Raw genomic sequence first — 25371 nt, 5'->3', positions numbered from 1 at the left:
ACACAAGTCTAAGGGGGGGTGCCCATGGGGGTTATTTTCATCATATATTTATTACATAAATATATAGTAAAATAGACGAGCAACAATTACCATAAAAATATCTTTCTTTAAAATCCTGACCCAAAACACAATGGGGTGAAAAATCGCACATTAACAGACATACTGATTGTCAACTGTGGGGCAGGAGTAGGAGCCCCTCAAGTCACCCCTACAGGTCCCACCCCTCTCTGGGGAAGGGACCTATCTCCTTCCCTGTTTTCTAGCCATAAACCCCCTCCCCCCACCCCAGCACCAGCTTCTCATACATTCAGTAGCGCCTCTGGGTAGTGTTCCCCCTCCACCCAGGAGTTCCTAGGGCAGGAAGTACGTTCCCCCAATGGACGGTGTCTGTCACACGCCCTGCCCTGCCCTCTCCCAGCCCTATAGACTCACTACCTGGGGAAGGGGTAGGGGCTCCTCCTCCCCCACCCTCCCCAAGTCTGAGCAGGGAGGAGGCTGGATGAGGTATGTGTGTTATAAGTGATGGGAGGGGAATACTGAGATGGAGAGGCAGTGGTAGGGGCAGGGTAGTGGTCATGGCTCTGGCACCCCCTTGTCCTGGCCTGGCCCCCCACCTTCTCCCAGCAACCTATCCTCCCATCAATACTGCACCTGCTGCCCCACCCGGCCTGCCCTAGTGCCCCGGGCCAACATTGGGGGAAGGCATGCTAAGCACCCATGCCGAGACCATCCCCCCATTAGCACCAATGGCCCCCAGGAGAGGGCCCTGTCCCCCACTTCCACAGCAGGGACTGGGACAGCTGCCTCTCTAGAGCAGGTGCGTGGCACTCCTGAGTCTCTCTGGCTCCTCCCCATAACATGTACTCACTCATACAATCACACATAGGAACACACACATACACTCCACATCACTGAGGGGGAGGGGAAGGGCTGAGGGGAAGGGGCTCACAGCTCATATGACTTGGGGGAGGGGAGATTCCCAAGTGCCTGTAAGAGGCCATGCCCATGGCTGAGAACGGGAATGGAAAGGGAGGAGGGGAGACAGCAGGCAGGTCAGGAACTCCACTGGGCCCCCAGGTACGGGAGGAAGGTATGAGAGGGTTTACCCATGGGACCGGAGGAATCCGGAAATCAGTACCCCAGGAGAGAGAAAGAGGATAGAGACGAAGATAGCACAGGTGGCCCAGGGGCCCCAAGGGGTGGGGCAGGCACATGCACAGGTGACAGGAGATGCTCCTCCAGGCCCTCTGCCCAGTTGGAACACCTGAACAGTGGCAGAGGACACTGCCCTGAGGACAGCGAAGCATTGCCTTCCTCGTGTGTGTGTGTGTGTGTGTGTGTGTGTGTGTGTGTGTGTGTGTGTGTGTGTAGGGGCTGTGGCAGGCTGAGGGTCAGAGTGGGGTGGCAGGTTCCCCACTGCTTAAGACATTTTTGCCCCAATAGTGCAAAGCGCAGGAAGCCCTGGCACCCCTCCCCCGCCCCCTGCCCCATTCCCCATGGCTTCCGGGGACATCTATGTCCACCCATCCGTCCCTGCCGACATGCAGCCCTGAGCCCAGGGCCACTGGTCTGCTCTTTCTCCCTCTCCTCCCGTCCCTCCCACTCATGGGAGGGCCACCTCCTCCATCTCTCTCTCTGCAGAGGAGTGGGCTGTAGCCAAAGGGAGGAGGAAGAGGAGGAGGAGGAGGGCAGCTCACCCAAGTGCAGACCAACAGAGCGCTCCTCACCAGACGGTGGGAGATGGCTCAAGCCAAAGTCCCTGAATTAGAAAAGAAGAGGGGAGAGGGTTCCCAGGAGCAGAGGGGTGGCTGGTCTAAAGAGCTTCAAAGAAAACAGGGGGAGTGCCTCCTCCCCTGGGCCCCTAAGTGCCACTGATAGAAACACCCACTGCATGCCAACCTGCCCTATGTCTGGGTTAGTGCATCAAGTGGGAGTAAGGAGGGCAAAGGGAGCCCAGAAAACAGACAGGAAACAGAGTCCCACAGGGGCGGAGGTTCTGGGAGACACACATGTCCACCCCCCCCCTTTGCAGCAGCATCTGGGTAAGCTAATACTGCAGGATATGAGAAGGGAAGGAGCCCGGGCCACAGTTCTTCCTGTGTGTGGGTGCCAAGGTGTAGGGGGAGGGAGACAGGAGGCCCCTGGGGCTGGGCACTTGAAAGGGGAGCTGTGTGGGCAACAGGGCAGGCTGGTGAGGGGCCAGCTGGCATCCAGCGTGAGAGGTAGATGGAACTCAGCGGGCACGAGTGGCAGAGCGAGGAAGTACTGGGGTGCGGTGCCAAAGGGGCACAGGGGTGGGGCAAGGCAAGGGGGTGCCAGGACCCTGTTGTGTCATCTCACAGCTCGAATCAGCAGCCCTACCCTTGCAGGTCTGCTGGGGGCATTTCTCTGGGGGTCAGAAGGGCAGCTCTCAAAGTGCATGGGGGTGGGAAGGGGGGATCCTTCCCCTTGGGCCAGCCTCAGCTAATAACTTAATATCATCTTTCTCTCTCTCTCTCTCTCCTCTCTCTCTCTCTCTCTAACACTCTCTTTTTTGTCTTTTTTTTTCTTTTCTGTCTAGTTTTTCTTCATTTATATTCTCCCCTCGATTGGTTTCCAAAGTGCAGTTAGGATGACTACCATTTTAGCCTCCAGGGGAGGAGCCAAGCCAAACTGTCCTTTGAACCCAGGACCCAGGTATTTGGGGAAGTAGAGACCTGTGGCCTGAAGGGAAATCTAGGCCAAGAAACTTGGCAGGGCTCTCCTGTGTGTATAGGGGTCAGTGAGGGCACCTGCCACTATTCCTCATTCCTCCTGACCCTACAATCAGGATGGCTTGTCCCTCTTATTTCTTCCTCCCTTCCCCTATTTTCTTAGAGGTTGGGGTCCCAGAAACTCTAGGATTTAGGCCCCAAGCCTCCCACACTGTCTTTCATAGCAAGTTCATTTGTTGCCCTGTCCGAGGGCTGGAGGTTCTGAGGGGGACTGGGCAGTGCGGGGTTATATGGGAGCTGCATCTATCCAAGGATGGGAGGAAGGAGAGAAGAGGTGGGGGGTTCTCCCTCAGCCCCAGCTCTGTCCCTTCTCTCCAGGCTCCTCCCCACCAGCTCCGCACACCCTCTGGCCGCCTGAGGCTTTAGACTTCCTGATCCTCAAAGACCTCGAGGAAGAGTGGGGGAAAGAGTTCGGTGGGGCACTCGACTTTCATGTGGAGGAAGCGGCTGGCGTGGCAGGCCCCGATCATGCGGAGGTCAGTCACCTTCATCAGCAGCTTGGGCCAGAAGTGTGGAATGTTGTGTTTGCGGTGGTTGACGTAGTGCTCGAACGCCAGCAGGTACGCCTCCTGACTCTTCTCAATCTTGTCCACACACAGCAGGCCGGAGCGGTCTGCAGGGAGGGAAGACAGGAGACATGAGTACCAAGCATCTGAGAAAAACGCAGGAGAAAACATTCAGGAGGGCATGAAGGGACACTGAGGCAGAGATGCCAGGAGAGATCAAGGCAGTGGTGGCGCACGCCTTTAATCCCAGCACTCAGGAGGCAGAGGCAGGTGGATCTAGTTCCAGGATAGCCAGAATTACAAAACCCTGTGTCAACCCCCTCACAAGTAAGAAAAAAAAAAGGGCACTGAGGGACATGGGTAGGAACAGCCACCCAGCAGGAACAGGTGACTGGGACTCAGGGAATTGAAGGGATCCATAAGGAGAGGCAGAGGAGGAACAGAGGCAGAGGGAAGGTTGGAAATCAAAAGCAATAAATAGTCTAGAGACCAAACATGAAGACAAAAAAAATTAAAAAGTAAAATAATAGCGCATGGACTAGGGGGCAGAGGGACTGAGTTACAGAGAGGGAGCCGGGGCGTGAGGGATGACACAGTGCTTATGCAGGGTCAATAAAGGGGGCAAGCAAAAAGCCCAAGGAGGAGATAAACTCTAGAGCTCCTGGGAGCTCCTGGGACCTCTCTGCCACGGTAAGATACCTGTCGACATTAGCAGCACAGCCTGCAGCAGAGCCACTTCCGTGTCATCCAGGTTAAAGGCAGAGAGTGACTTGCCCAGTTCGAAGATGGCGTCAGAGACTACACCCAAGCCGCCATTCTTGAGCTGCTCACGCTTAACCGCCATCTCCCCACTCAGCGTCAGGGTATCGCTCTCAGGGTCATAGCGGACAGCTGCCCGCAGGGACATGATCTCCATGCAGCACCCCTTCAGGAGGATGATCTGGTCTTCGCAAGGCAGCTGTGGAACAACGGGACCACAGGCCACCACTCAGTACATCCTCTCCAGGCCCCACAACCTCCCCATCCTCTTTGCTGGGCCACACCCACCTATGCACTACTGCACTCAAATCCCACAGTTATGCCTAAGAGTGAGGTCCTATCATTCTTCCAGTCCTCTTCAAAACACTGAAGTACAGGGCATTTAGGTAAGTTGGCCAAGGTCCCACAGCTAGTACAACAATCTATTTCTATTTCCAGTTAGTGCTATGCAGAATGAAGAGATGAGTCATGCTGCCTGGAGGTAAAATGGTCACTCTAGGAGAGACGAGAGAGAGAGAGAGAGAGAGAGAGAGAGAGAGAGAGAGAGAGAGAGAGAGAGAGAGAGAGAGAGAGAGAGAGAGGGAGGGAGGGAGGGAGGGAGGGAGGGAGGGAGGGATGGAGGAGAGAGAGGAGAGAGAGGAGAGAGAGGAGAGAGAGGAGAGAGAGGAGAGAGGGAGAGAGAGAGAGAGTGTGTGTGTGTATGTGTGTGTGTGTACACGTTAAATATCTGTTAGTCTACAAGGATCACTCCCTCTGTCCAGAAAACGTCAGAGGAATACCCAGTGAGGCTATGTGACCTCGGAAGTGATCCTAGGTTCCCTCTAACAAGTCTCTCCTTCTATTTGCTACTCACCTCGGAGAACATGGGCAGTTTTTTGGCAAAGTCCACCACACGGGTGATGGCCGGGGTGATGATCTTGGTAAACTCGCTGAAGGCCTCTAGGTCTACCTTGTCTCCATCTGGCATGGAGACAATGGGTGACTGGCCAATGTCATCCGGCTACAGGGAGAGACGAGGGTCAGCTGGGGGCTGTGGACCCCTTTCAACTGCGCACTGAGACCCCCTGCCCACCAGGGGGAGCTCCAAGGCAGCTTGGGGGAAAAGTCCCAGACATGACTGTGTTCCAACCTCAAGGCTTCAACTTTGAGGAAGAGAATAAATAGTCTGGGGCAAGTATTTCAAATTTGCTAATACTGAAAATAGTGAGAATAGCAGTTAATAAATTATAATAGAAACACAGCCATAATGACTGAAAACATGACACCAGGCCATAGGCTGGCCACCTGTTCTATACAGCTCATCTATATGGAAGACACAATCCCATGCACTTCACAGACAGAAGCCTAGCACAGTTAAGTAGTGCGACCAGAGTCACAACCAGTGCTTTACAAACACAGCTACTTGGCACTGTAGCTCTCTTACTCCCTTATGTATTTTCCATCCCTAGCACACTCTATCAGGGAGACAGGCCTCAGTGACCCACCGCCTTCCAATCTGGCCCTAAACTTGGCAGTCGGGCCTGCGAGGGCCCAATACAATGCCTGGAGCTCTGTAGGTGCCCCAAATACTGTTATGTTGACTCTATCCTCAGTCCCTGTGGGTTGGCTCTGCCTTGGAATTCAGGAAGATAAGGCCCCGTTCTCATGGCGCACCCCACTGGATGGAACAGACAGGCTCCGGAAAGCAAAGGCATGTATACAGGCGTAGAAAACTAGAACTGGGGGCCGGAGAGATGGCTCAGTGTTTAAGAGCACTGGCTGCTCTTCCAGAGGACCCGGGTTCAATTCCCAGCACCCACATAGCAGCTCATGACTGTCTGTTCCTCCTGTTCCGGGGGATCTGACACCCTCACACAGATATACATGCAGGCAAAACACCAATGTACAATAAAAATAAATTACAAAAAGAAAAAGAAAAGAAAACCAGAACTGCCAACAGGTACCGTGCACCAAGAAGGCTTCCGGGAAAGGCAAGCCTCTGCTCTCTCGGTGTGCATGCCTTCTTACCAGGAATTTTCGCCTCTGCTTCCAGTGGCTGCCCTGGGCGTTGGTGCTGCGGTGGGCCTCTGTGGCAACATGGATCAGGTCCCACTCTTCGGGAGTGGGCTCTGGCCGCTGCTGCAGCGATCGGATCATCTCTTCCTTCCGTCTCCGCTCCCGGTTCTGCTCAATCAGCTTGCGTTTGGCCACCCGCTTTGAATCATCTAGAACCACTGTTAATAGACAAAAGACACTTTGCATGGCAACCCCCCCACGATGCTCAGCAATTGCTTGTCCTAGTACAAAGGTCAGTGACTTCCCAAATCACGAGGCAATAGGGTGGCACAACAGGAACCATGTTTAATCACTGGGACCCAGTCAACTCTAAGTAGGCTGGCTTGAGAAATAACACGTTCTACTCAACCCACAGTTGAGGAAATAGCCCCTCTTCACTTAGATGTGCCTTCCCTGGGGTCCTCAGATGGCAAGAAGCATCAAGCCTACACAGGAATTGCACTTCCTTTGGGATGAGGGCATCTGAGAGGGGATTTTACAACCAGCCTGACCTGGATTGGCTATCACTCTGCCCTGAAGGTCGCCAGGAAGGGATCTGCTACCCTTGCACTCAGCCCCACCACAGCTGCCTGACTCCACCGCCCCATGGGTGCCTCTTACAGTCCATGGCCATGCCCACGGCGATGCACTTCTTAAAGCGGCACAGCTGGCACTGATTCCGGGTGATCTTGTCAATGACGCAACAGCTGTCATATTTGCAGGAATAGGTGGGATGGAGATTCTTCTGGATCGTTCGGCGGAAGAAGCCCTAGGGTGGGGGACGAAGCAGGTTTTCACCAATTACGACTCCCTTTCCTGAGCCAACCGCACAGTTCGCCGAGTAAGGGCGGGGCAAGGGAAGCAAGTGTCACCCGGCATCCACACATCACTGTAGGCCCGGACTGCTAGATCCTACCAGGCCAAAGGAGCTGAGAAACAGACACCCTTACCCTCAAGCTGCAGAGAGAGGAGGAATGTCTGTGGTGGCAAGACAGGGAGTGAGGTAGACAGCATTGGGCCTGGGCTGATGTGGGTGTTATGAGGCCCTGGAAGCCTACTTTAAATCATTTTCACGTTTTTATCATATATTTTCCAAGGCACAGTCTCATGTAGCCAAAGCTGGTCTCAAACTCACTATGTAGCTAAGTCTGACCTTGAACTTCTGACCTCTGGAGTGCTAGGATTTCAGGCATGCGCCACCACAGCTGGCTTATGTGGTGCTCGGATGGAACCCAGGGTTTGTGCACACTAAAGCAAGCACTCAACCAAAAGAGCTTCGTTGCCAGCCCTGGAAAGTCCAATTAATATCTGCCTAGCTTGCTTAATGACTCTAAAAGCATTCTCATGCACAATGTTTCACCTGTGTGTGTGTGTGTGTGTGTGCAGACAGGATTTATAAAATAGGAAGATCAATATTGAAGAAAATGCACTGAGTGGGAGCATTAATAGCTTGTAAATTTTTGTTTTTGCTTTTTGTTTTTTTTAGACAGGGTTTCTCTGTATTGCTTTGAACGCTGTCCTGGAACTTGCTCTGCAGACCAGGCTGGCCTCAAATTCAGAGATCCGCCTGCCTCTGCCTCCTGAGTGCTGGAATTAAAGGCATGTGCCACCACCATGGCCCAGGTTGTGAGAGGGTTTTATGTGGGCCAGGCTAGCTTCAAACTCACTATTTGGTTAAGGATGGCCTTGAAATACAACTTTTTTTTAAAGATTTATTTGTGGGCTGGAGAAATGACTTCATAGTTAAGAGCACTGGCTGCTCTTCCAGAGGTCCTGAGTTCAGTTCCCAGCAACCATATGGTGGCTCACAACCATCTGTAATGAGATCTGGTGCTCTCTTCTGGCAGGCAGACATGAAGGCAGAACACTGTATACATAATAAATAAAGCTTTTTTCAAAAAAATTATTTATTTTATATACATGAGTGATCTATCTGCATGTTTACCTTGGCACCAGCAGAGGGCATCAGATCCCATTATGGGTGGTTGTGAGCCACCATGTGGTTGCTGAGAATTGAAATCAAACCTCTGGAAGAGCACCCAGTGCTCTTAACCTCTGAGTCATCTCTCCAGTCTCTGATCTTGAACTTCTCTTTGCTTCCATCTTCTGCATATGGGACTATTGGCATGCACCACCATCCCTGGTTTCACCTACTTTTAAATGGTTTCTTTCTGGAAAGACCTGTATTTGCAGGAGGTGGTGGTCCTGAAAGAGCCATACAGGTTGAAACAGGTTGAATCTAATAGGCTTTTCCAATCTGTGACCTTTGACCGTCTGATAGAACCTTTAGTCATCTTTTCTTCTATGTCCCCATTATGATCCTTCAGCATGGGTTCTCAGCTTTTCAGGTACATTGGGATCACCTGGAACACTTGTTAAAAGCAGATTTCTGAGCTCCAGCACAATAAGGTTTGGACTAAGTAGGGGTGTATGCAGCCTGGGAATCTGCATCATAGCTAGTGCTGTATATGACCCAGGAATCGATCATACCTCCGAGTGTGTGTGTGCGTGTGTGCGTGTGTGTATGTGTGCGTGTGTGCGCGCACACATGCGTGTATATGTGCATGCACATATGTACACGTGGAGGCCAGAGGTCAACTCTATTGTCTTCTTCACTCATTCTCTGCCCTTTGGATCTCATTTCGTATTTGACACAGGGTCTCACTGTGGAACTTACTGACCGGCCAGACTGACCAGCCAGCAGGCCCCAAGGACCTTCCCGTTTCTGCCTCACAGTTTTGGATTACAGACAGATATGCTGCCATCCTTGGTTTTTTTTATACGGGAGTTGGGGATTTGAACTCACATCCTCATGATCAGGCAGCAAGTGCTTTCCCCTCAGAGCCATCTTGTCAAACCTCCATGATCCACATTTTGAAAGACACTGATTCTGGTTTGCAGATTGCTTCTTTGGTTGACCGCAAGCAGCATGAGGGTAGGACACATCCTGTATCCCTCATGCTTTTTGTTTTTTGACACAGGGTGTCAATGTGTAGCCCTGGCTGGCCTGGAATTCACTATGTAGCTCAGGTTGGCTTCAACTCATAGGCATCAGCTTGCCTGTGCCTCCAGGGTGCTGGGGTTAAAGGCGTGCACTACTATGCTGCCAATTCTTTTTTTCCCCCTTTGGTTTTTCAAGACAGGGTTTCTCTGTGGCTTTGGAGGCACTATCTACCTACCTACCTACCTACCTATCTATCTATCTATCTATCTATCTATCTATCTATCTATCTATCTCCATCCCAGGGTAGCCTTGAACTCATGATCTTCATGCCTCAGTTTCCCAAGTGCTGGAATTACAAGTGTGCAGTACCTTGTCCCTAGCACACTACAAGGATGAATGATGCCTGGCCTTTATTAAATGCTTGGATGTGCTTGGCACTGTTTTAAAGATTCTTTCACAGTTATAATTCTTACCTCTGCCATACTCCTTTTCCCACCCCTCTGTAGGTATTTTTTTTAAAGATTTATTTATTTATTACATATACAGTGTTCTGTCTACAAGCCAGAAGAGGGCACCAGATTGACTTGTAGATGGTTGTGAGCCACCATGTGGTTGCTGGGAATTGAACTCAGGACCTTTGGAAGAACAGTCAGTGCTCTTAACCTCTGAGCCATCTCTCCAGCCCCCCTCTGTAGGTATTTAAGGCAGTGCCAGGTGAATTATTTCATTTAATTTCCTTATTAACTCTATGATAAAGGTAGCGTAATTATCCCCATTTCATAAATGAAGAAACCGAGGCTCAAAGAGGTTAGGCAAATGGCATATGAGAGGATTATAATGAACAAATGAATGAATAAATGCATGAGGAGGAAAATGATGTGACAGGTAGGCTGAGGTTACATGTTGATAGATTGTCATGCCACATGTGGAGACTCAAAGGGGTTCGGGCGATGGGGACGGGGCAGGAGGTGGCTTGTTCATACCTTGCAGCCCTCACAAGTGATACAGCGGTAGTGATAACCGGTTGCTTTGTCCCCACACACGACACACTGCTCGTCTTTGTCCAGGTAACTAGGGATATACCCTGGGAAGGGGGAAAGGGTGGAGGCAGTGGGTATGGTGTGGAGCCCGCCCGGTACAGGAACTTCTGTATTGTACCCACCCCCATCTTTGCCCTCCTCATTCTTCTCTTAGCCCACCTCCCTGCAGCGTTCCTTATCTCGAGTAGACAGGAAAAGTCCTGGGGGCACATGGGGGGGGGGTAGGGGGTGGGGGTAGTCCATCCCTTTGCCTTCTAATATACGGAATCTTCGCTCTGACTGCCCAGTCAGTGCTCTCCCCACTCCTCCTTCCATGTATTTATTTATTCTTGACCTGGGTTTTACTATATTGCCCAGGCTGGTCTTGAACCCCTGGGTTCAGGCGATCGTCTGTCAGTATTCCCAAACAGCTTTAACTGCAGTTGGCCTGGCTAGGACTTTTTTTTTTTTTTTCAGTGTTACATCTAAGTGACAGAATAGCATAGGGAGTTGGGAAAAGAGACCCACCCTAGGAGAACAGACACCCTTAAGCTGGTAGAACCTTCAACGAGGAGGTTATAGGAGGGTGAGAGAGGCCCTTCCTGACCTAATTCCTCCTTAAAGGCCAAGATATGTTTTGAATCACCATTCTCACCCCCATACAAATCCAACCCATGTTCTGTAGGCTGTTCCCTCTAGAGACATAGGAGGTCCAGGCCCAGCCTTGGAGGAGCCGAGCGTGCTCTGCAGGGGCGGGGGTAGGGAGAGGGGCATGTGTCGCCAGGCTCACCTGACATGCTGGTTTTCAGGGAGCATTGGCCGTTCTTTCTTTTTCGCTTCCCATCTGGTGACCTGGCACTGCATGGGGCAAAGTGAGAAGAATCACGGAGTAGCCTTTGGACAGTCTCTTCTCATCTAAGAGGCTTCCAAAACCCGCCATGTCTGGCTCCCTCTGTCTTAAGTTCTTAGTCCACCTCCTATCCCTACATCAACTGACAAAGCTTAGAAGGGTCTAGCTATCTGGCAGCTGCATGGGAGAGATAAGGGGCTTAAATGGGGCCAAAATTATGCTTAGGGCCCCAACACATTCACAGAGAAAAGTATTGCTATGAGACTCCAAAATACACACGCATCTCACATGTAAGCAGTGTTCTAAAGTCCCACCTCCACATACACATTTCACCCACAATCTATAGGACATTCACATAGTGAAGACTTCAGCTTATGCCAAATATGATGGAATGCTCCTTGGAAATTTCTTAAAGCTATGTAACCTTTAGAGTGTGTATATATATATATACATATATGCAACATGACACCCACGCATGTGAATAACTATGCAGCCTTCAGTATAAACCCAAGTATGGTAATAAGCTTTAGGATCTACAAATTCATGCAATTTTCAGGGCATTCTCCAATGACTTCTAACAATGTGTCCATGTGTTATAGAAGCCCCTGGACTGGTGCCATCCTCTCTGCCATGCAAACATGTTGCTTAATGTCTAAGGTCATGCACACATGCTAACTAACCCATGCTGACCTTGTTCGCGGCCTCCATATAAGAAATCAGAAAACTGAGGTGTCATTAGTGCACTGTGACACCAAGCACTGGAACCAGCCAGGAACAGGTCCCTGAGCTGCTCCATGCAAGGTATTATTAGCAACTGTCAGCCACAGCACATATATGTTGCCAGATTTCCCACATACGTGTTACGTAACCTCAGCACACACGGGTTACATAAGCCTCTACGCATGCAAGTATTGTATAACCTTCCACACCCACCCTGTGTGTGACTTGTTGCAGGGCCCCTCCTCCTCCAGCCTGGTGCAGCTCCCAACACACTGACACAGTGACCTTGGCCAGGGTCACGGTCACAGACAGTCTTGTGCTTCACACACCCTGGGGATTACCCCTGTCTGGCTCCTACAAGGCTGGAAGGTCAGGCTTGCCTCCCGCCTTCTGTTCCGTTGTGTGAGTGCAGGCGAACTCAGGCCACCTGGGGCCCAGCCGAACAGGCTGCTTGGCTAGCACCCGACTCAGACCTCTGGGTGCAGTTCCACACACAGCCACAAGGTGGCACATAGCCATGGGGGAGGGGAGGGCTCAAGAAGTGGTGCCTCAGCTCTGAGGGACTGAGAACCTCATTCCTACCTTTTTACAAGACCTTGGAGCAGGCTCGCCCATAAACTTGGGCAGGGAAGTACAGGAGATGTAAGTGACAGTTACATGGTGACAGTGTGTCTCACAGGCTAAGCGTGCTACAGTAAGTTGGCTTTGGGAGGAGGGGCTTACCCAGTGCCCCACCTACACAACCACAAACTCCATCCACTATTTCTACCCCTCCAAAGAACCAGTCTTGAACACAAGGGCTTTGCCTGGCCAGGCTTCCGGCCTTCTGGCGCAGGATCTGATCTCCTAGACAACAGCTAGCTACAGTGCTCTTCAGAGCACCCCACCCCCACCATTTCCCTGGCCATAGGCACAGCTCCTGGGACACCATGCCAAATGGGACAGAGCTCTGTGCCACTTGGAGCAGACACGGAAGACAGGGACCCTCTGAACTGATCTAGGTTAGCGCAGATAAGAGGTAACTCCTCCCTAGTTGCGTGTGCAAGGTGATGCCTCATCCATGTGTAAGTCAAACCTTCATGTCATGCACGTCCACTTCCTGGGAGGGGCCCCACAGCAGGGCCCGCCTTTGACTGGGAACAAGGAAGAGTGTGTGTGGGGTTTCCAATACATTCCAAAAAGAAGTGTGGGATGTAACCAATAGTTATTGGTGCCTGCACCCGGAAATGCTATGTTATATGCACCGTGGCTTGTGGACAAGCATGCTTGCTTGTGGTCAGATAGTGAATGGACTGGTAGGAAGAGGAAGAAAATGGTAAGGCCATTGGGATCACACGTGCTCAAGTGAGGGCTACAAAGGTGAGGGGACAATGGGGCCATCTGAGACTGCCCAGCACTTTCAAGGAAGGGGCCATGCGTGTTGCCTGTAATGATTGTTTCCTATCTCTGCCTCCTTTTAAGTGAGCATCTGTCAAGCCAAGTGCCTATTCCTTGAGACATGTATGCATGCCCTCCATCCCTGGACAAAGGTAGGCAGCAGGCCTGCTGGCCTCATGTCCATCTTCAGAGGTATTTAAAAGAGACCCGCTCTCCTGAACTCAGAGACCTGTCCATGCCTGTTGCTCTGAGTAGCTACAACCAGGTTGCCAGACCCATTCATTACCTGTTCTCCTCTGGGTCCGACCCACACTCCACCTTGCTTGGCTTCTGTTCCATTCACTTCAATTCCATCCAGGATGCCCTCCAGCACGCCAAGAGACTGGGGTGGGCACACTGCCCCCCCCACGCCCACAGGCCACCCACCCCCCGCCACCCAGGCCCTAGGGCACAGCACCCATGGTACCCGCCTCAGTACTCAGCCTTTCACACCATGCCCTGCGCCCCAAAGGGGTGAGGGCGGGTGGTGGGAGGGGCCGGGGAGTGGCAGGTGGGAGAGATAGGGGCAAGCTGGGGTGAAGAATAGTACTGGGTTAGGGGATGGGAGGCTCCTCAGAGTCTTGTCCTGTCTGGAGATATCTGCGGAGAGAAGAGAGAGGCAGGGGTAAGAAGTTGCCACTGGGGTGGCTAAGTGAGCAAGAGTCAGGGGAAGTATTTAGTAACTGTCTGGGGCCTGTAGCAAAGCGGCAGTGGGCATGGAGAGAAGGTCCAGGACTAGGACCAGAATAACCTTTTATCACAGGTACCGCTGGAGAGCTACAACACAGGCCCCAGACACAGGGAGGGAATGAAGGGAAAGAATGAGGTCATCTACACAGCGGGGGACAAGTCTCAATACTCGCATTCAAACAAATGCCTGGCCTTTTATGAGCGCCTATTAAATATTAGCTATTGTTACCACCCTTTACCCAAGATTTCTTAGGATTTGTCAGTGTTACAGGGCAAGAGGGGATCAGAGACAAGTAGTTTGAAGCACAGGCATGGTGGGGGGTCCCCACAAAGGCAGGGTGGGGCAGAGGGATAGCATTAGGGATTATGAGTGTTCACACTAGTGCCTTTTGGGGGCCGAGCAATTCTGGGCAGTCCCAGGGTCTTGTGTATCCTCCCTCTGGTTTATGTCCCTAGTCCTCTCTTAAAGGAGACAGACAACAAATGCAAATGAGAGCTGGCTCTCTGCTTCCAGTGCATTAATGAAACCCCAACTCTTACCCCTTGAGGATTTTTCTTTTTCTTATTTATTTATTTATTTATTTATTTTTGAGACCATGTTTCACTATGTAGCTCTAGCTAGCCTGGAACTCACTATGTACACCAGGCTGTCCTAGAACTTACAGAAATCCATCTGCCTCTGCTTTGGGGATGCTGGGAGTAAGGGTGTACCCCACCACGCCTGGCTCCTTTAAGGGTTCTTAGATCTCTCACAGCAAGTCCCAAAGCCCAGTGTGCAGTTGAAGAATGAGAATTGGCTGCTTTAGCTGATTGGCTGCCATTAGGACGGGAAAAGGAAGGAAACCAGCACGTGTTGCTGTTGACTGCACAGATATGACGTGACTGCTGAAGGGGGCTCCAGAACCCTGCAGATGGAAGAGGCAGGAGGATCAGGAATCCAAAGTTAGCCGAGCGGTGGTGGCGCACGCCTTTAATCCCAGCACTCAGGAGGCAGGGGCAGGCGGATCTCTGTGAGTCGGAGGACTACAAAGTGAGTTTCAGGATAGACAGGGGTACACACAAAGAAACCCTGTCTCAGGAAAAAACAAAGTTCAAGGTTTTCTTCAGCTACATAGTGAGTTTGAGACCAGTCGGTACTAGGAGGTTGAGGCAGGAGGATTGTCACAAATCCAAGGCAAGTCTAGGCTATACAGTGAACATTATATCAAGAACAAAACAGCATAGCATTAAAAAAATAATAAAATGGACTTTCCAGGTTGGAGAAACCAAGTCTCGGAAAACTTGGTGAGTCCCTCAAGTTCATGCAGCTACGAAGCAGGTAGCTCACAACGTCCCAGCCTGCTCTAATGCTAGCCTTTTTCTGCTCCTTAGAGCCAGGACAGTGCTAGACCCGGCCCCACCTCCAGTCCCTCTGAGCTGCCCACTGTGATCCTGGCTGCAGGCCTGTGGTACCCTGTCTGCAAGCACATAGGCGGATGCAGGCATATGGGAGGGTGACAAAGGGTTAGCTCTCCACACATAGCTCCATCACGTGGCTGCTGCACCAGAGACCTTGCCTTGGGCCCCCTGCCCCACCCCCATGAGCTGATAAGGAGTCAGGGTGAGAGGAGGGGGCAGAGATTAAGCAGGGCATTGGCAGGGGCAGGGCAGCAGGACAGGGCAGCAGGAGGAACACAGAAAAGGGGCCCATTATGTCTGTGACACCCCCCAGGCCAGGACTGGGCACTGGGGGCTGGACAGGAGTCTGGGGGCGGGTGGATGAGTGGGGAGACGTAGCCCAGAGAGCCATCGAGAAAGTAGGTCAAGTTTTTCTTGGCTTGTGGAGAAATTCCTGTTATAAATTTATAATGGCGTAGCCAGCCCTAAGGGGTGGAGGTGGGGGAGTAGGAGAAGTGGGCGGGGATGCCCAGGGCTGGGCACTGGGGCCTACTGCTCTTAGCTAGAGCAGAGGGGCAAAGGCAAGGAGCAAGGTAGGGGGTGGACAATAGAGGCTAGTCTGTTCCCATTGCTGTCTGTGCCCAGCAAGGCAGCTTCATTTCATCTGTCTGTCTGTCTGTGTCTGAATCTCTCTTTCTCTTTCTTTCTCTCTCTCCCTGGGTCTGGGAGTCTCCCTCCCTGTCCCCCCCCTCCACCCCAACTGTGCCTCGGTGCTTGGCACACCCTGGCTGCGGTGTTGCCCCCGCCTGTCTCCTGCCCGCCTGGCACACTGCCACCACTTGTTTACAGAAGCTGGAAAAATCCACTCGCCAGCCGGAGGCCCAAGCGCCCCCAGGGAAGGGAGGAGGCAGACCCAGGAGTGGGCAAGCAGAGAGAGGGGCAGCCCTGGGGAGCAGGCCTTGGGGGCCGGCAAAGGAGGCCAGGGTGTGTAGGAATGGGTATTAGCAGCTGTGGGCAGGGCCTGGCCGGGAACCTCAGCAGGAACCAGTGGCATAGGAAGCTCCTGCCTCCGGCCAGAGCTCTGGAGGTGCCCTTCCCCCCCCCCAGCATCCCACCACTACCAGTTGCTACAAGGCAGACATGGGGCAGTGCCAATCTAAGCTACCCTGTTTATTTCCCCTCTCTCCTCCCTAGCCCAGCCTTAACTCCAAATGTGTCTGGACACTGCCAAGGGCTTGCACGTGCCCACAGAGGGAGGGGCAGGGTCCTTGTCTACCTCACTTCTGTGCTGAGCTGAATGTGCCTGGGTGCCAGGTGGTGCAGCCCCGGTTATGGTTATACCCTGGCAGTGGGAGAGGGTCAAGGTGCCATCCTCACTTCTTAGAGCATTCTTGCCTGGCACCTAGCAAGAGTCTAGAACCCCTGCAGCTATATATCTCCAAGGATATATATATATATATATATATATATATATATATATGGACCTCTAAGGCTACACGGAGCCCAGGTAGAGGCCCAGCGTGCAGGAAGGCACGAACCATGTGAGCTCAGGTTAGCTACAGGCAGGAAAAGGTTAGTGGGGACGGGGTATTATGTCAAGGATAAACCACCTTGAAAGGGCAGCCTCTTTCTACTCTTCCTGGAGTTCAGCTTAATATTCCCCAGCTCCTTCCTAGCACATCCTTTGAAAGGAGGTGGGGGGTGAGGTCAGACCCAAAGAGACAGAGTGGGTGGAGCTATAGGGTTCAGATACTCATTTTCATTTGGACAGCAGGACAGCAAGACCCACCTGTCCACTGGCCTGGCCACCCACTCCTTCTTTGTCAGATAAGAGCTGTTGGGTGGCAGCAAGGGCAAGTTGCCCATAGAGGGGGAAGCATTTCATTAAGCTTAAGTGATTCTGCAACGGGGGGAAAGGGACAAGAAGCCAATGCAGCATCCATGGGCACTATGCCAGGTTCCCACTGCCGTCTGTCCTGCTCTGCAGTCTGTGGATCCCTGGGATACGCCCAAAGGACTCCTCAGACTGCTAGCACAGGGACTCTGCCCCCAGCCATCCAGCAGTAAGTAGTATGCATGCCTCTGAGCATGGCTCTACCTTCCTGGGGCCCCTGAACTTTGTCCTTAACACTTTGAAGAAAGCTCAGCCATCCTTGTCAAACACACACACACACACACATGCACACGCACGCGCGCACACACGAGAGCACACACACACATGCATGTATGCACACTGTAGTGGGGAGCTGTAAAGGGGAGAAAAAGGAGGAAGAGGCAGGTGGTGGGAATACTGGGGAAGAGGGAAGAACAAAGAGGTGAGGCAGGGATGTGCGTGGAGCTAGGGGTGTCAAGTAGGGGAAAAGGAAGAAGGGAGCAGTGGGAAGGAGAACGAGGAAGGGGTGAGGTGGGAAGGGCAGATAAAGGGAAGAGAGGCAGATGAAAGAGAGAGACAAAGGGAGAAAGGAAAGTAACAAAGAAAGATGGGTGGGGGTGCTCTGCCCTGCCTAAGTCCCACCCCATGGAGGCTGGGGGAGGGGGAGCAGAAATGGTTTCCACGGTGACAGCTGGTTCTTGGTGGCCTGGCATGTGGGCTATTAATAGTGCTGTGGGTAGGTTCGCACCTCCCTCTCCCCTTCCCCTCTGCTTGCTACTAGGACGGGGGGTAAGAATCCCCCACCCCAACTCCCAGGCATCCTGCATAGATGTCCTGATTCCATACCACGGAATCATCCAGGGTAATGTGGAGAAGCCTGGGCAGCCACTGTAAGCCCAGCACACACGGGCATGCACAGGCAAACAGGCATCTGTGTGCAGACGTGCCCGCTGCCAACGTGGGCTCCCACAAGCAGCACCTACCTACCAGTGGCCAGGGGGCATCTATGGCCATTTGAGGACCTGTGGTGGCAGCACATACCCTATGTTTTGGGACAGATGGCTCCCTCGGACTGGGGTTTCTCCCTCCTTCCCATGACCCATACCTCGTTCTGTTCTCAGGTATGGATTGGGCAGGACTGCCCCACCCAATTCTCTGCTATCCCAGTGCCAGGAAAGAGTGAAGGCGGGAAGGCAGGGACTACTTGGCAGGTGTCATGTGGCAGAGAAGTACACACAGACATGGGCACAGTTTATAGGTGTGGGGGTGGGGACCAAGAGAGGTAGCACCTCTGGGTGGGATCTTGCTTGAACACTCTGGAACTTAAGAGCAGTGACCCGGAAGTCAGATTTCCTAGCTACTGTAGGCCTTAAAACTAGGGAATGGGAGATTAGGTGGGGGATGTGCACGGGTTGCTTAAACAAAGGATCCTCCCTGTCCGTCCCCCCCTTACCACCATCACAAAGACTATAACAGGAAATCCCCCCCCTGCAGGTCAAAGACAGAAAGACATAAACAGTGGCCCTGTCTTGGGCCAGATGCCCAGTATTAACATCAAAGACCGCGTTCCCATCCCACTCCCCCACAGCCTTACCCACCTGCTCCTTCTCTCTCCCCCTAGTCCAGGTTAATCCCATAAAGCATCAAGGGTGCTAGGGTTAGAGGTCACCTCCCTGGCCATGCCCAGCCTCCACACCTCCACACTTAGTGACGGATGGCTGTGCACCCATCCCTCACAGAATTTCAGGTCCCCTTTCCCAATTCCCTTCAGAAAAACCAGCAAGAAATCCAAGTCACCAAGAAGGCAGCAACGCCCCCCCCAAAAAAAACTGGGCATAGTGTATTCTCCCTACCCAACCCCCAGCCATCAGGGTAATTGGAGCTGGGAGCTGGGGCAGCTGAATGCTGGAGGCATGAGTGTCATGGGGCCAAGGCACTTGCAGCAGATGGCATCATGGGCATAAGGCTTGGGGGTACTCCCTCTGCAGTCCCCTCTTCTAAGACAGAAGAAGTTGCTTGTCAGCCACAGGAAGCATCACCTGGGAAGGGAAGGAATGCTGTAGGGGAAAGAAAGACAGGATGTTCTCCTAGGCACCCCAGAGAGGCAAGAGCTAACCCCCACCCAGTCAGAAGTGGCAGAGGCAGAGGGAGGGAGGCAGAGAGCAAGAGAGGAGACACAGAGGGAGACAGAGGGAGGGGAAGACTAGAAAAGGAAGGAAGGAAGGAAGGAATAGAAAAAGGAAGGAAGAGGGAATGGGATTAGAGTGTGTGTGTGTGTGTGTGTGTGTGTGCGCGCGCGCGAGAGAGAGAGAGAGAGAGAGAGAGAGAGAGAGAGAGAGAGAGAGAGAGAGAGAGAGAGAGAGAGAGAGAGAGCGCTGAACAAATGCAGCTGAGTCTCAGGCACACACATGGACACGTGCAGACTCACACATTCATCCCGCATGCGCACAACTACAGGGCTCCAGGACCCGTTCCAGGAGATATTCAGAGCCCTACCCAGCCCACACATGCACAAAACACTCTCACATGGATGCATGAACAACACACCCACTCCCTGATGTGTATGAAAATGCTGATAGTCACCAAAGCTTGTCCCCTCCTCCTCCCCAGGCCTGGTAAAAGAGAAAATGAAACAGGCAACCAGGGCTTTGGAGCCAGGAGTCGGTCTTTCCCTTGCAGGAGGAAGGGGAGAGAAGAGAAGTGGGGCTGCTTGGCCCACACCACCACTCTCCGCCACTGTTGAGTGGGTGTGGCTGTGCTTCGGGCCCTAACCTGTAAATCCTAACTCCCTCTCTTCGGGTCCAATGCCCACCTGCAAAGCAGCACGGCAGTGTTTCCGGGTACAATAATATCCATTTTTGTCTCCCCGTCTACCTGTGAACTTCTGACCCCTCTGAACAAACAGGAAGGAGGTCCCTACTGCTACCCCATCTCTTGCCTGTTAGGCAAAAGGACATGACACGTGTCCTACTGCACGAGAGTCACAGATGTCTCAGTGAGAGATGAAACTGTCTCTGGTTCCCGGTGGCACGTGCATCCTCAGCCTGGTATTTGCCAGGCTGGGGAGGAGAGAAGAATCCACAGCTAGCTTACCGTGCCAGGCGGCAATACAGATTGAACATAACATACTGCTTTATGTGTCTTGTCTTTTTTTTCCCCTTTTCTTTTCCTGCAGTGCTAGGGATCAAACTTAGCACCTCATGCATGCCAGGCAAGTGTTCTGCTGCCGAGCTATAGCCCTACGCCCAATATTATGTTCTTGACCCTTACCCTAAGTGGGTAATATATAATAAAAAGCCAGGCCCCAAGTTACACAACTGGTGAATGGCAAAAGCCCAGCCCCCAATTCCCAGCCAGTATTCTTTCCACACAGTACACCTGCCTCCCCTCACGGGGCTCCAAAGTTCCCTAAGCGCCGCTGCAGCCATGAGAACTGGAACTGAGACTGCCCTCACACCAAAGGTTCGGAGTCACTCCACTAACCAACAGGGCCCACTCAGTGTCCTTACTTCACCTTGAAGAGCAGGGGCTGAGCAAATGGGGCTGTGGAAAAACGGATCCCGATTCTTAAGAGCCACAGCCGACTAAGGGACACCAAGACAGACCCAGGATCTCCAGGTGCTACGTGCTGTTCCTTCCTCGGCATCTCAGTTCCCTCCCTGCCGCCACCTCTTCCTAATGGGCATCGTGTGCCAAGGGAATCTGGCATCTGCGAGCCAGGGCTCGGTCCTGGTAGGTAGCTGGAGAGACGGCACCCTAAGGTACCCTCCTTCCTGAGCTCCGAGGCTTGGAGAGTTCATGCATGTACTCTCTCTGTCTCTCTCATCGTCAACACTCAGACTTTGTCCCAAGAGAGATGTGATGACACCCAGGCATTGATGCATGTGCCTTTAGCTGAGATGCCAAGGGCTCCTTTTAAGTTAAAAGGTGAGGGTCAGGAGAGGAGGGGCAGAGAGGCCTGCTGAGAACTAAGGCCTAAGGAGGGCTCTTAGTTCTTGTTAGAAAAAAAAAAAAAAACCAACCTGTGAGCCAGAGATGGTATGTGAATGATGAGGAGGCTGGACATACATTGTTCTCCACGCACTTCCCTTCCCATTCCTGTAGTGTTCAGGACACCCAACTCTCTACTGCAGTTTTCAGAAATCCCAGGGTCTCCAGAACTGAACAAGGTGCATTTTGGGGAGTCTCGCTTTATGTCCAAGACTGGCTTCAAACTCCTGGGCTTCCTCCCTCAGGCTTTCCAGCCAGTGCTGGGAATCCAGGCTCCTGCCATTTACTAACATCTCACTATGAATTGGGCAATTTTTTTTTTTTCGAGACAGGGTTTCTCTGTGGCTTTGGAGGCTGTCCTGGAACTCACTTTGTAGACCAGGCTGGCCTCGAACTCACAGAGATCCATCTGCCTCTGCTTCCCGAGTGCTGGGATTAAAGGCGTCCACCACCAACACCTGGCAGAACCAGGCAATTTGTATATGAGTCTATCTGCTTGAGACAATGTCTCCCATAGCTCAGGCTGCTCTCCAACTCTCTGTGTAAAGGAGACTGGCCTTGATCCTCCTGCTTCAGCCTCCCAAGCATCTATTTTAACAACTATAAATGTCAAAAGTTAAAAGACATAGATATCATCATCTCTAGTTTATAGATAAGGCAAGAAGGAAGTTAAAAGTCTTCTCAAGGTTACACAACTAGCAGGAGACATTTAGGATTCAAACCTAGGCAGCTGAACTCCAAAGCAAACAACAAAATGCTGATTTTAACCATAACAACGTAACATCTGCAGTATGACCTGATAGAATAATGATACCTTGTTCTTTCATCTAGCTATGTATCCCTTGTGATAAATCTCAGTTTATCTTTCTGCTGAAGTCTATACATATTCTGTGATGGAATCATTACTAGTATGTTCTCATCCAAACAGGCCAAGGCTACAGGGAGCACAGCTGGACATGCAGGTGTCACTATTCTCCCCCAGGCTTCAGAGTCTCTTGTGCCAGTAACCCCTGTTCAAAGAGCCACCCTTTCTGTCCTCATGTATGGGTACACACAACCCTCCCAAAGTGGCACAGTCTAAACAGCTGTACCCTCAGAAGCTGGGCAAGGAAATCACAGCTGCTGGGACATCTCTGAGGTAGGTCTCAGCTGCCAGGGGTGTGAAGAAAGGCCATCCTGAGTCCTAATGAAGACCCAACTGGGTCCAGCCAACTCCTGTCGCTGCACGAGGTGAGGGGGGGGCATGGTTTTCCCGCCTGGGTCAGTTAGGGGAGGAGCCTCCTCACCAACTCTTTAAAGAGTTGTAGCCTGAGCCTAAAGTGCTCTCTCTGAACTGGTGTTCTCTGGCGGGGCCTGCCAGCTTGAGGGGTCAACAGGGGAGCCTACTCCCCTCCCTTTCCCCAGCCCCAGCCCCCAAAACATGCTGGCCAGCCGCAGCTGCAGCATTAAGGAAGGGCAGGATGTCCTGAGCAGCCAGCTGAGCACCCCCACCCCCCCAACCTCCTGCTGACCCCAGAGGCAGGCTGGGCGGGCCAGAGGGCCCGATTTTGAGCATTAACAACTGGAAAAGTATGAAGAACGTTGCTGCCAGCTCTGAGCAAAGAGGCCGTGGCAGAAACGGAGACAAGCACAGGGCGAGAGAGAGAGTTACAGACTGGCAGAGACGCAAGGAGAGAGTCAGACACCCCAAGACAGCAACAGAAAGACAGACAGAGTTAGAGAGAAATTCCAAGTCAAAAATACACCTCACTCATGCAGACACTCGCCAGCATATGGCCTCCCAAGGAAAGCTTCCAAGTTTGGACAAGAGGACCAGAGGTGAGAAAGGGGGCAGATTCACAGTGGGAGGCGGCACTCAGCTGGGGACAACGAAGGGTCCCCAGCCAAATAAACCCTAGCAGGGGCAGCCAGGTCCCCACGGCTTATAGGCTAGCGATGAGAGAGAGCCAGAGAGCCACTCCCAACTCTTCCCCAGACACCCCTCCCCCAGCAACCAGGACAATCCCAGCTGCTGGAAGTCACTGGACACTGCTGCAGGCCCATGACTCGGCCCTCTGGAACCCCCTTGTACCCACTTTGCTCTTGTTTCTCTGTCCCTCTAAAGGGGGGGGGGAGCCCATTGCTACACAGCGGCTGAGCCTAGAAGATAGAAAGAAGCCAGAGGGAATAGTCTGTGATTGTGTGCATTTAAGTGCATTCCTGCCCCAGCTACAATGTGTCTATCTGCAAGGGTTATCTGGGCACTGCCAGGTGGGACCTGAGACTGCACACCGGAGCCCTGAGCATGGCCCCTGCACCTGGGAGACTAGGTGTAAAAGAGTGCACCTGTGTCTGGAGTTCCCACAGTCAATCAATGAACAAGTGTTTACAGAGCACACATTTTGCTAGGCTCTGGGTGGGATCCAGGGCTCTTCTAGAGGTTCTCCCCTGTCTCAAGGAGCTTGCCATCTAGTAACTGGGTGCTATGACAACCAACAGTAACGAGACTATATTATCAAGAATGCATGCTTTGCACCATTAACAAGACTATATTATCAGGAATGCATCCTGTGCACAATTATGCAGAAACGTCTTTTTAAACAGATGAATTTGATTTTCTCGGTAGCAGAGGTTTTATTGTCTACAGAACCTCAGCTCCACAGACGAATCCAGGAAAATACTTGTTGCTAAGTTGTGTACACATGTGTTGATGTGTAGCTGTGTTTTTTGTTTGACTGAGTGACTGACTGTCACGGCAAGCACTGATGATTGCATGACTGGGCACATGTGAGCTCGTGTGTGCTTGTGAGTGACAGGGTCTTTTGTAATTGTGTGGCTGTGTGCAATTGCTGTGTGTGCACACATGCATGCATGTAATAGCGACAGTGACTCCTCCTTGCCCCTGTGTGTGACAGCATCTCCCTGTGACCCCGGGCGTGGGTATGTGCATGGGCTGTCTCTGCTCTTGGTCTCCCGTGGGTGTGTCCAACCCCTCTGAGCTCTACCAAGCAGCAGCAGTCTGCCTCCTCTCTTGTCTCCATGTGGGTGTGTCCAGCAGCTCCTGTCCTTGAATCTGCCTGGGTGTCCCTGGGTGTGCATGTGGCTGTCTGTGTGGGCATATCTGTGTCTGCATGTCACCTTTGCCTCCCCCTTCGTCTTGGACAATGGTCCCCTTCATCCCCTCCCCCTCCTGGGTCCAGAGCCAGCATTCAGGGGCAGGTTCTCATCTCCCTGGCTTTCCTTCTGTGTGCCCCCCACTCCCGGTCCCTTAAATGGGTGGCTCTCTCCATTGCCTTTGACATCTTCCCAAGCCTTCCTTTCACACTGGACGAGGGAGGGACCTAGACAGAAAAGGGGCACCAGAGACACGTTGCAAAGGGAGGGAAACAGGGGGAGCACACACACACACACACACACACACCACAAACACACACCACAAACACGGGTCCACTCCTTCCTCTCTTCCCCACCACAGGCCAGCAATTCTCCTAATCATCCAGGGACCATCAAGTACACCCCCACTACTACAGGCTCACATTCCCCCCACCCCACCCGCCGCGTTTTTGCAATTAGGAGTGTTGCAACCAGAAAGCCATGCTCAACTGGGAAGGCGGGGAGGGGAGGGGGATTTCACTCTCCCCCAGAGCCCATGCAAGCCCCCCCACCCAGCCGCACCCACATTGCCCTCCGTAGCTGGAGGCGGCTTTGCAAAGGCCATTCTCCCTCTTTGGCTAGGGGGGTTGGGGGGGGCACGACAAGCTTCAGGCACACCGTAAACAAACCGCGGCGCGGCGGGCGGAGGAGCCTCGGGAGGCAGCGGGGCCCAGCCCGGGAATGCGCAGCAGACCGGCCGGACAGAGGCCGGGCGGGCCCTCGAAGGGGAGGCCCAGACGCCATCTCCGCGGGCGAACCCCGGGGCCCACCGACCACTTAACAGCACCTCCCTTTCCCAGGGCGTTAGTAGCTAGCTCTCAGGCTGTGACAGGGTCACCCGGGCGCCCGGAAAGGCAGAGGTCGGCGACGGGAACCCCCTGGGCGCCCCCAGCCCGCCTACGAGCTGGCCAGAGACCCGCGGCTTTGCATAATCAATCGCGATGCATTTGCATATTAATGCCCCCTCGCTCCCTCCTCCTTACCTTGGCTTGGCGCGCTGAACCCAGTTGGGCAACGAAGCGGGGGTCTCAGCGCCCCGTGCCGGGGGCGTCCATGGGGGGCCGGTTGGGCCCGGGCCGCCCGCCTCCAGCGCCGGGGTGTGAGTGCGAGTGAGCGCGGGGGGGCCGGGGGCGAGTGTGGCGGCCCCGCGGCTCCTCCGGCAGAGGCGGCGGCCGCTCAGGCTCCTCCCTCCCCCGCCCCGCTCCGGCTGGGGCTCCGGCTCCGCGCGCTCGGCCGGCTCGCGGCTGCTCCCTGCAGGCCGCCTCGCAGCCGTCGGCCCCCGCCCCTCCGCCGGATCCGCGCCCCGGG

At 53.0% G+C, this 25371-nt stretch overlaps 1 protein-coding gene across 1 annotated transcript; it reads right to left on the bottom strand.

The window, feature by feature from the left end:
• Window positions 1-31: 31 nt before the first annotated feature.
• Thra (thyroid hormone receptor alpha) lies at window positions 32-25205 on the bottom strand. Its single transcript, XM_013117664.3, has 9 exons — window positions 25047-25205; window positions 13249-13601; window positions 10806-10873; window positions 9980-10080; window positions 6674-6821; window positions 6026-6231; window positions 4872-5018; window positions 3959-4217; window positions 32-3366 (listed from the first exon to the last, which is right to left on the bottom strand). Exons 2-9 carry the CDS (start codon window positions 13299-13301, stop codon window positions 3116-3118), a joined length of 1233 nt encoding a protein of 410 aa, XP_012973118.1. The 5' UTR covers window positions 13302-13601; window positions 25047-25205; the 3' UTR covers window positions 32-3115.
• Between the last annotated feature and the right edge of the window lie 166 nt (window positions 25206-25371).

Source organism: Mesocricetus auratus, unplaced genomic scaffold (assembly GCF_017639785.1).
Source record: "Mesocricetus auratus isolate SY011 unplaced genomic scaffold, BCM_Maur_2.0 Super-Scaffold_100007, whole genome shotgun sequence".
NCBI lineage: Eukaryota > Metazoa > Chordata > Mammalia > Rodentia > Cricetidae > Mesocricetus > Mesocricetus auratus.
Note: the sequence above shows the minus strand (reverse complement) of the source record. Positions and strands in the feature narration are given on the sequence as shown.

Coding starts and splice junctions, on each gene's coding strand:
- Thra (XM_013117664.3), bottom strand. CDS start 13,301: ATGGAACAGAAGCCAAGCAAGGTGGAGTGTGGGTCGGACCCAGAGGAG. Junction 4,218..4,871: donor AACTGCCCATGTTCTCCGAG/GTGAGTAGCAAA, acceptor GTTGTTCCACAG/CTGCCTTGCGAAGACCAGAT. Junction 3,367..3,958: donor TGTGCTGCTAATGTCGACAG/GTATCTTACCGT, acceptor CCCTCCCTGCAG/ACCGCTCCGGCCTGCTGTGT.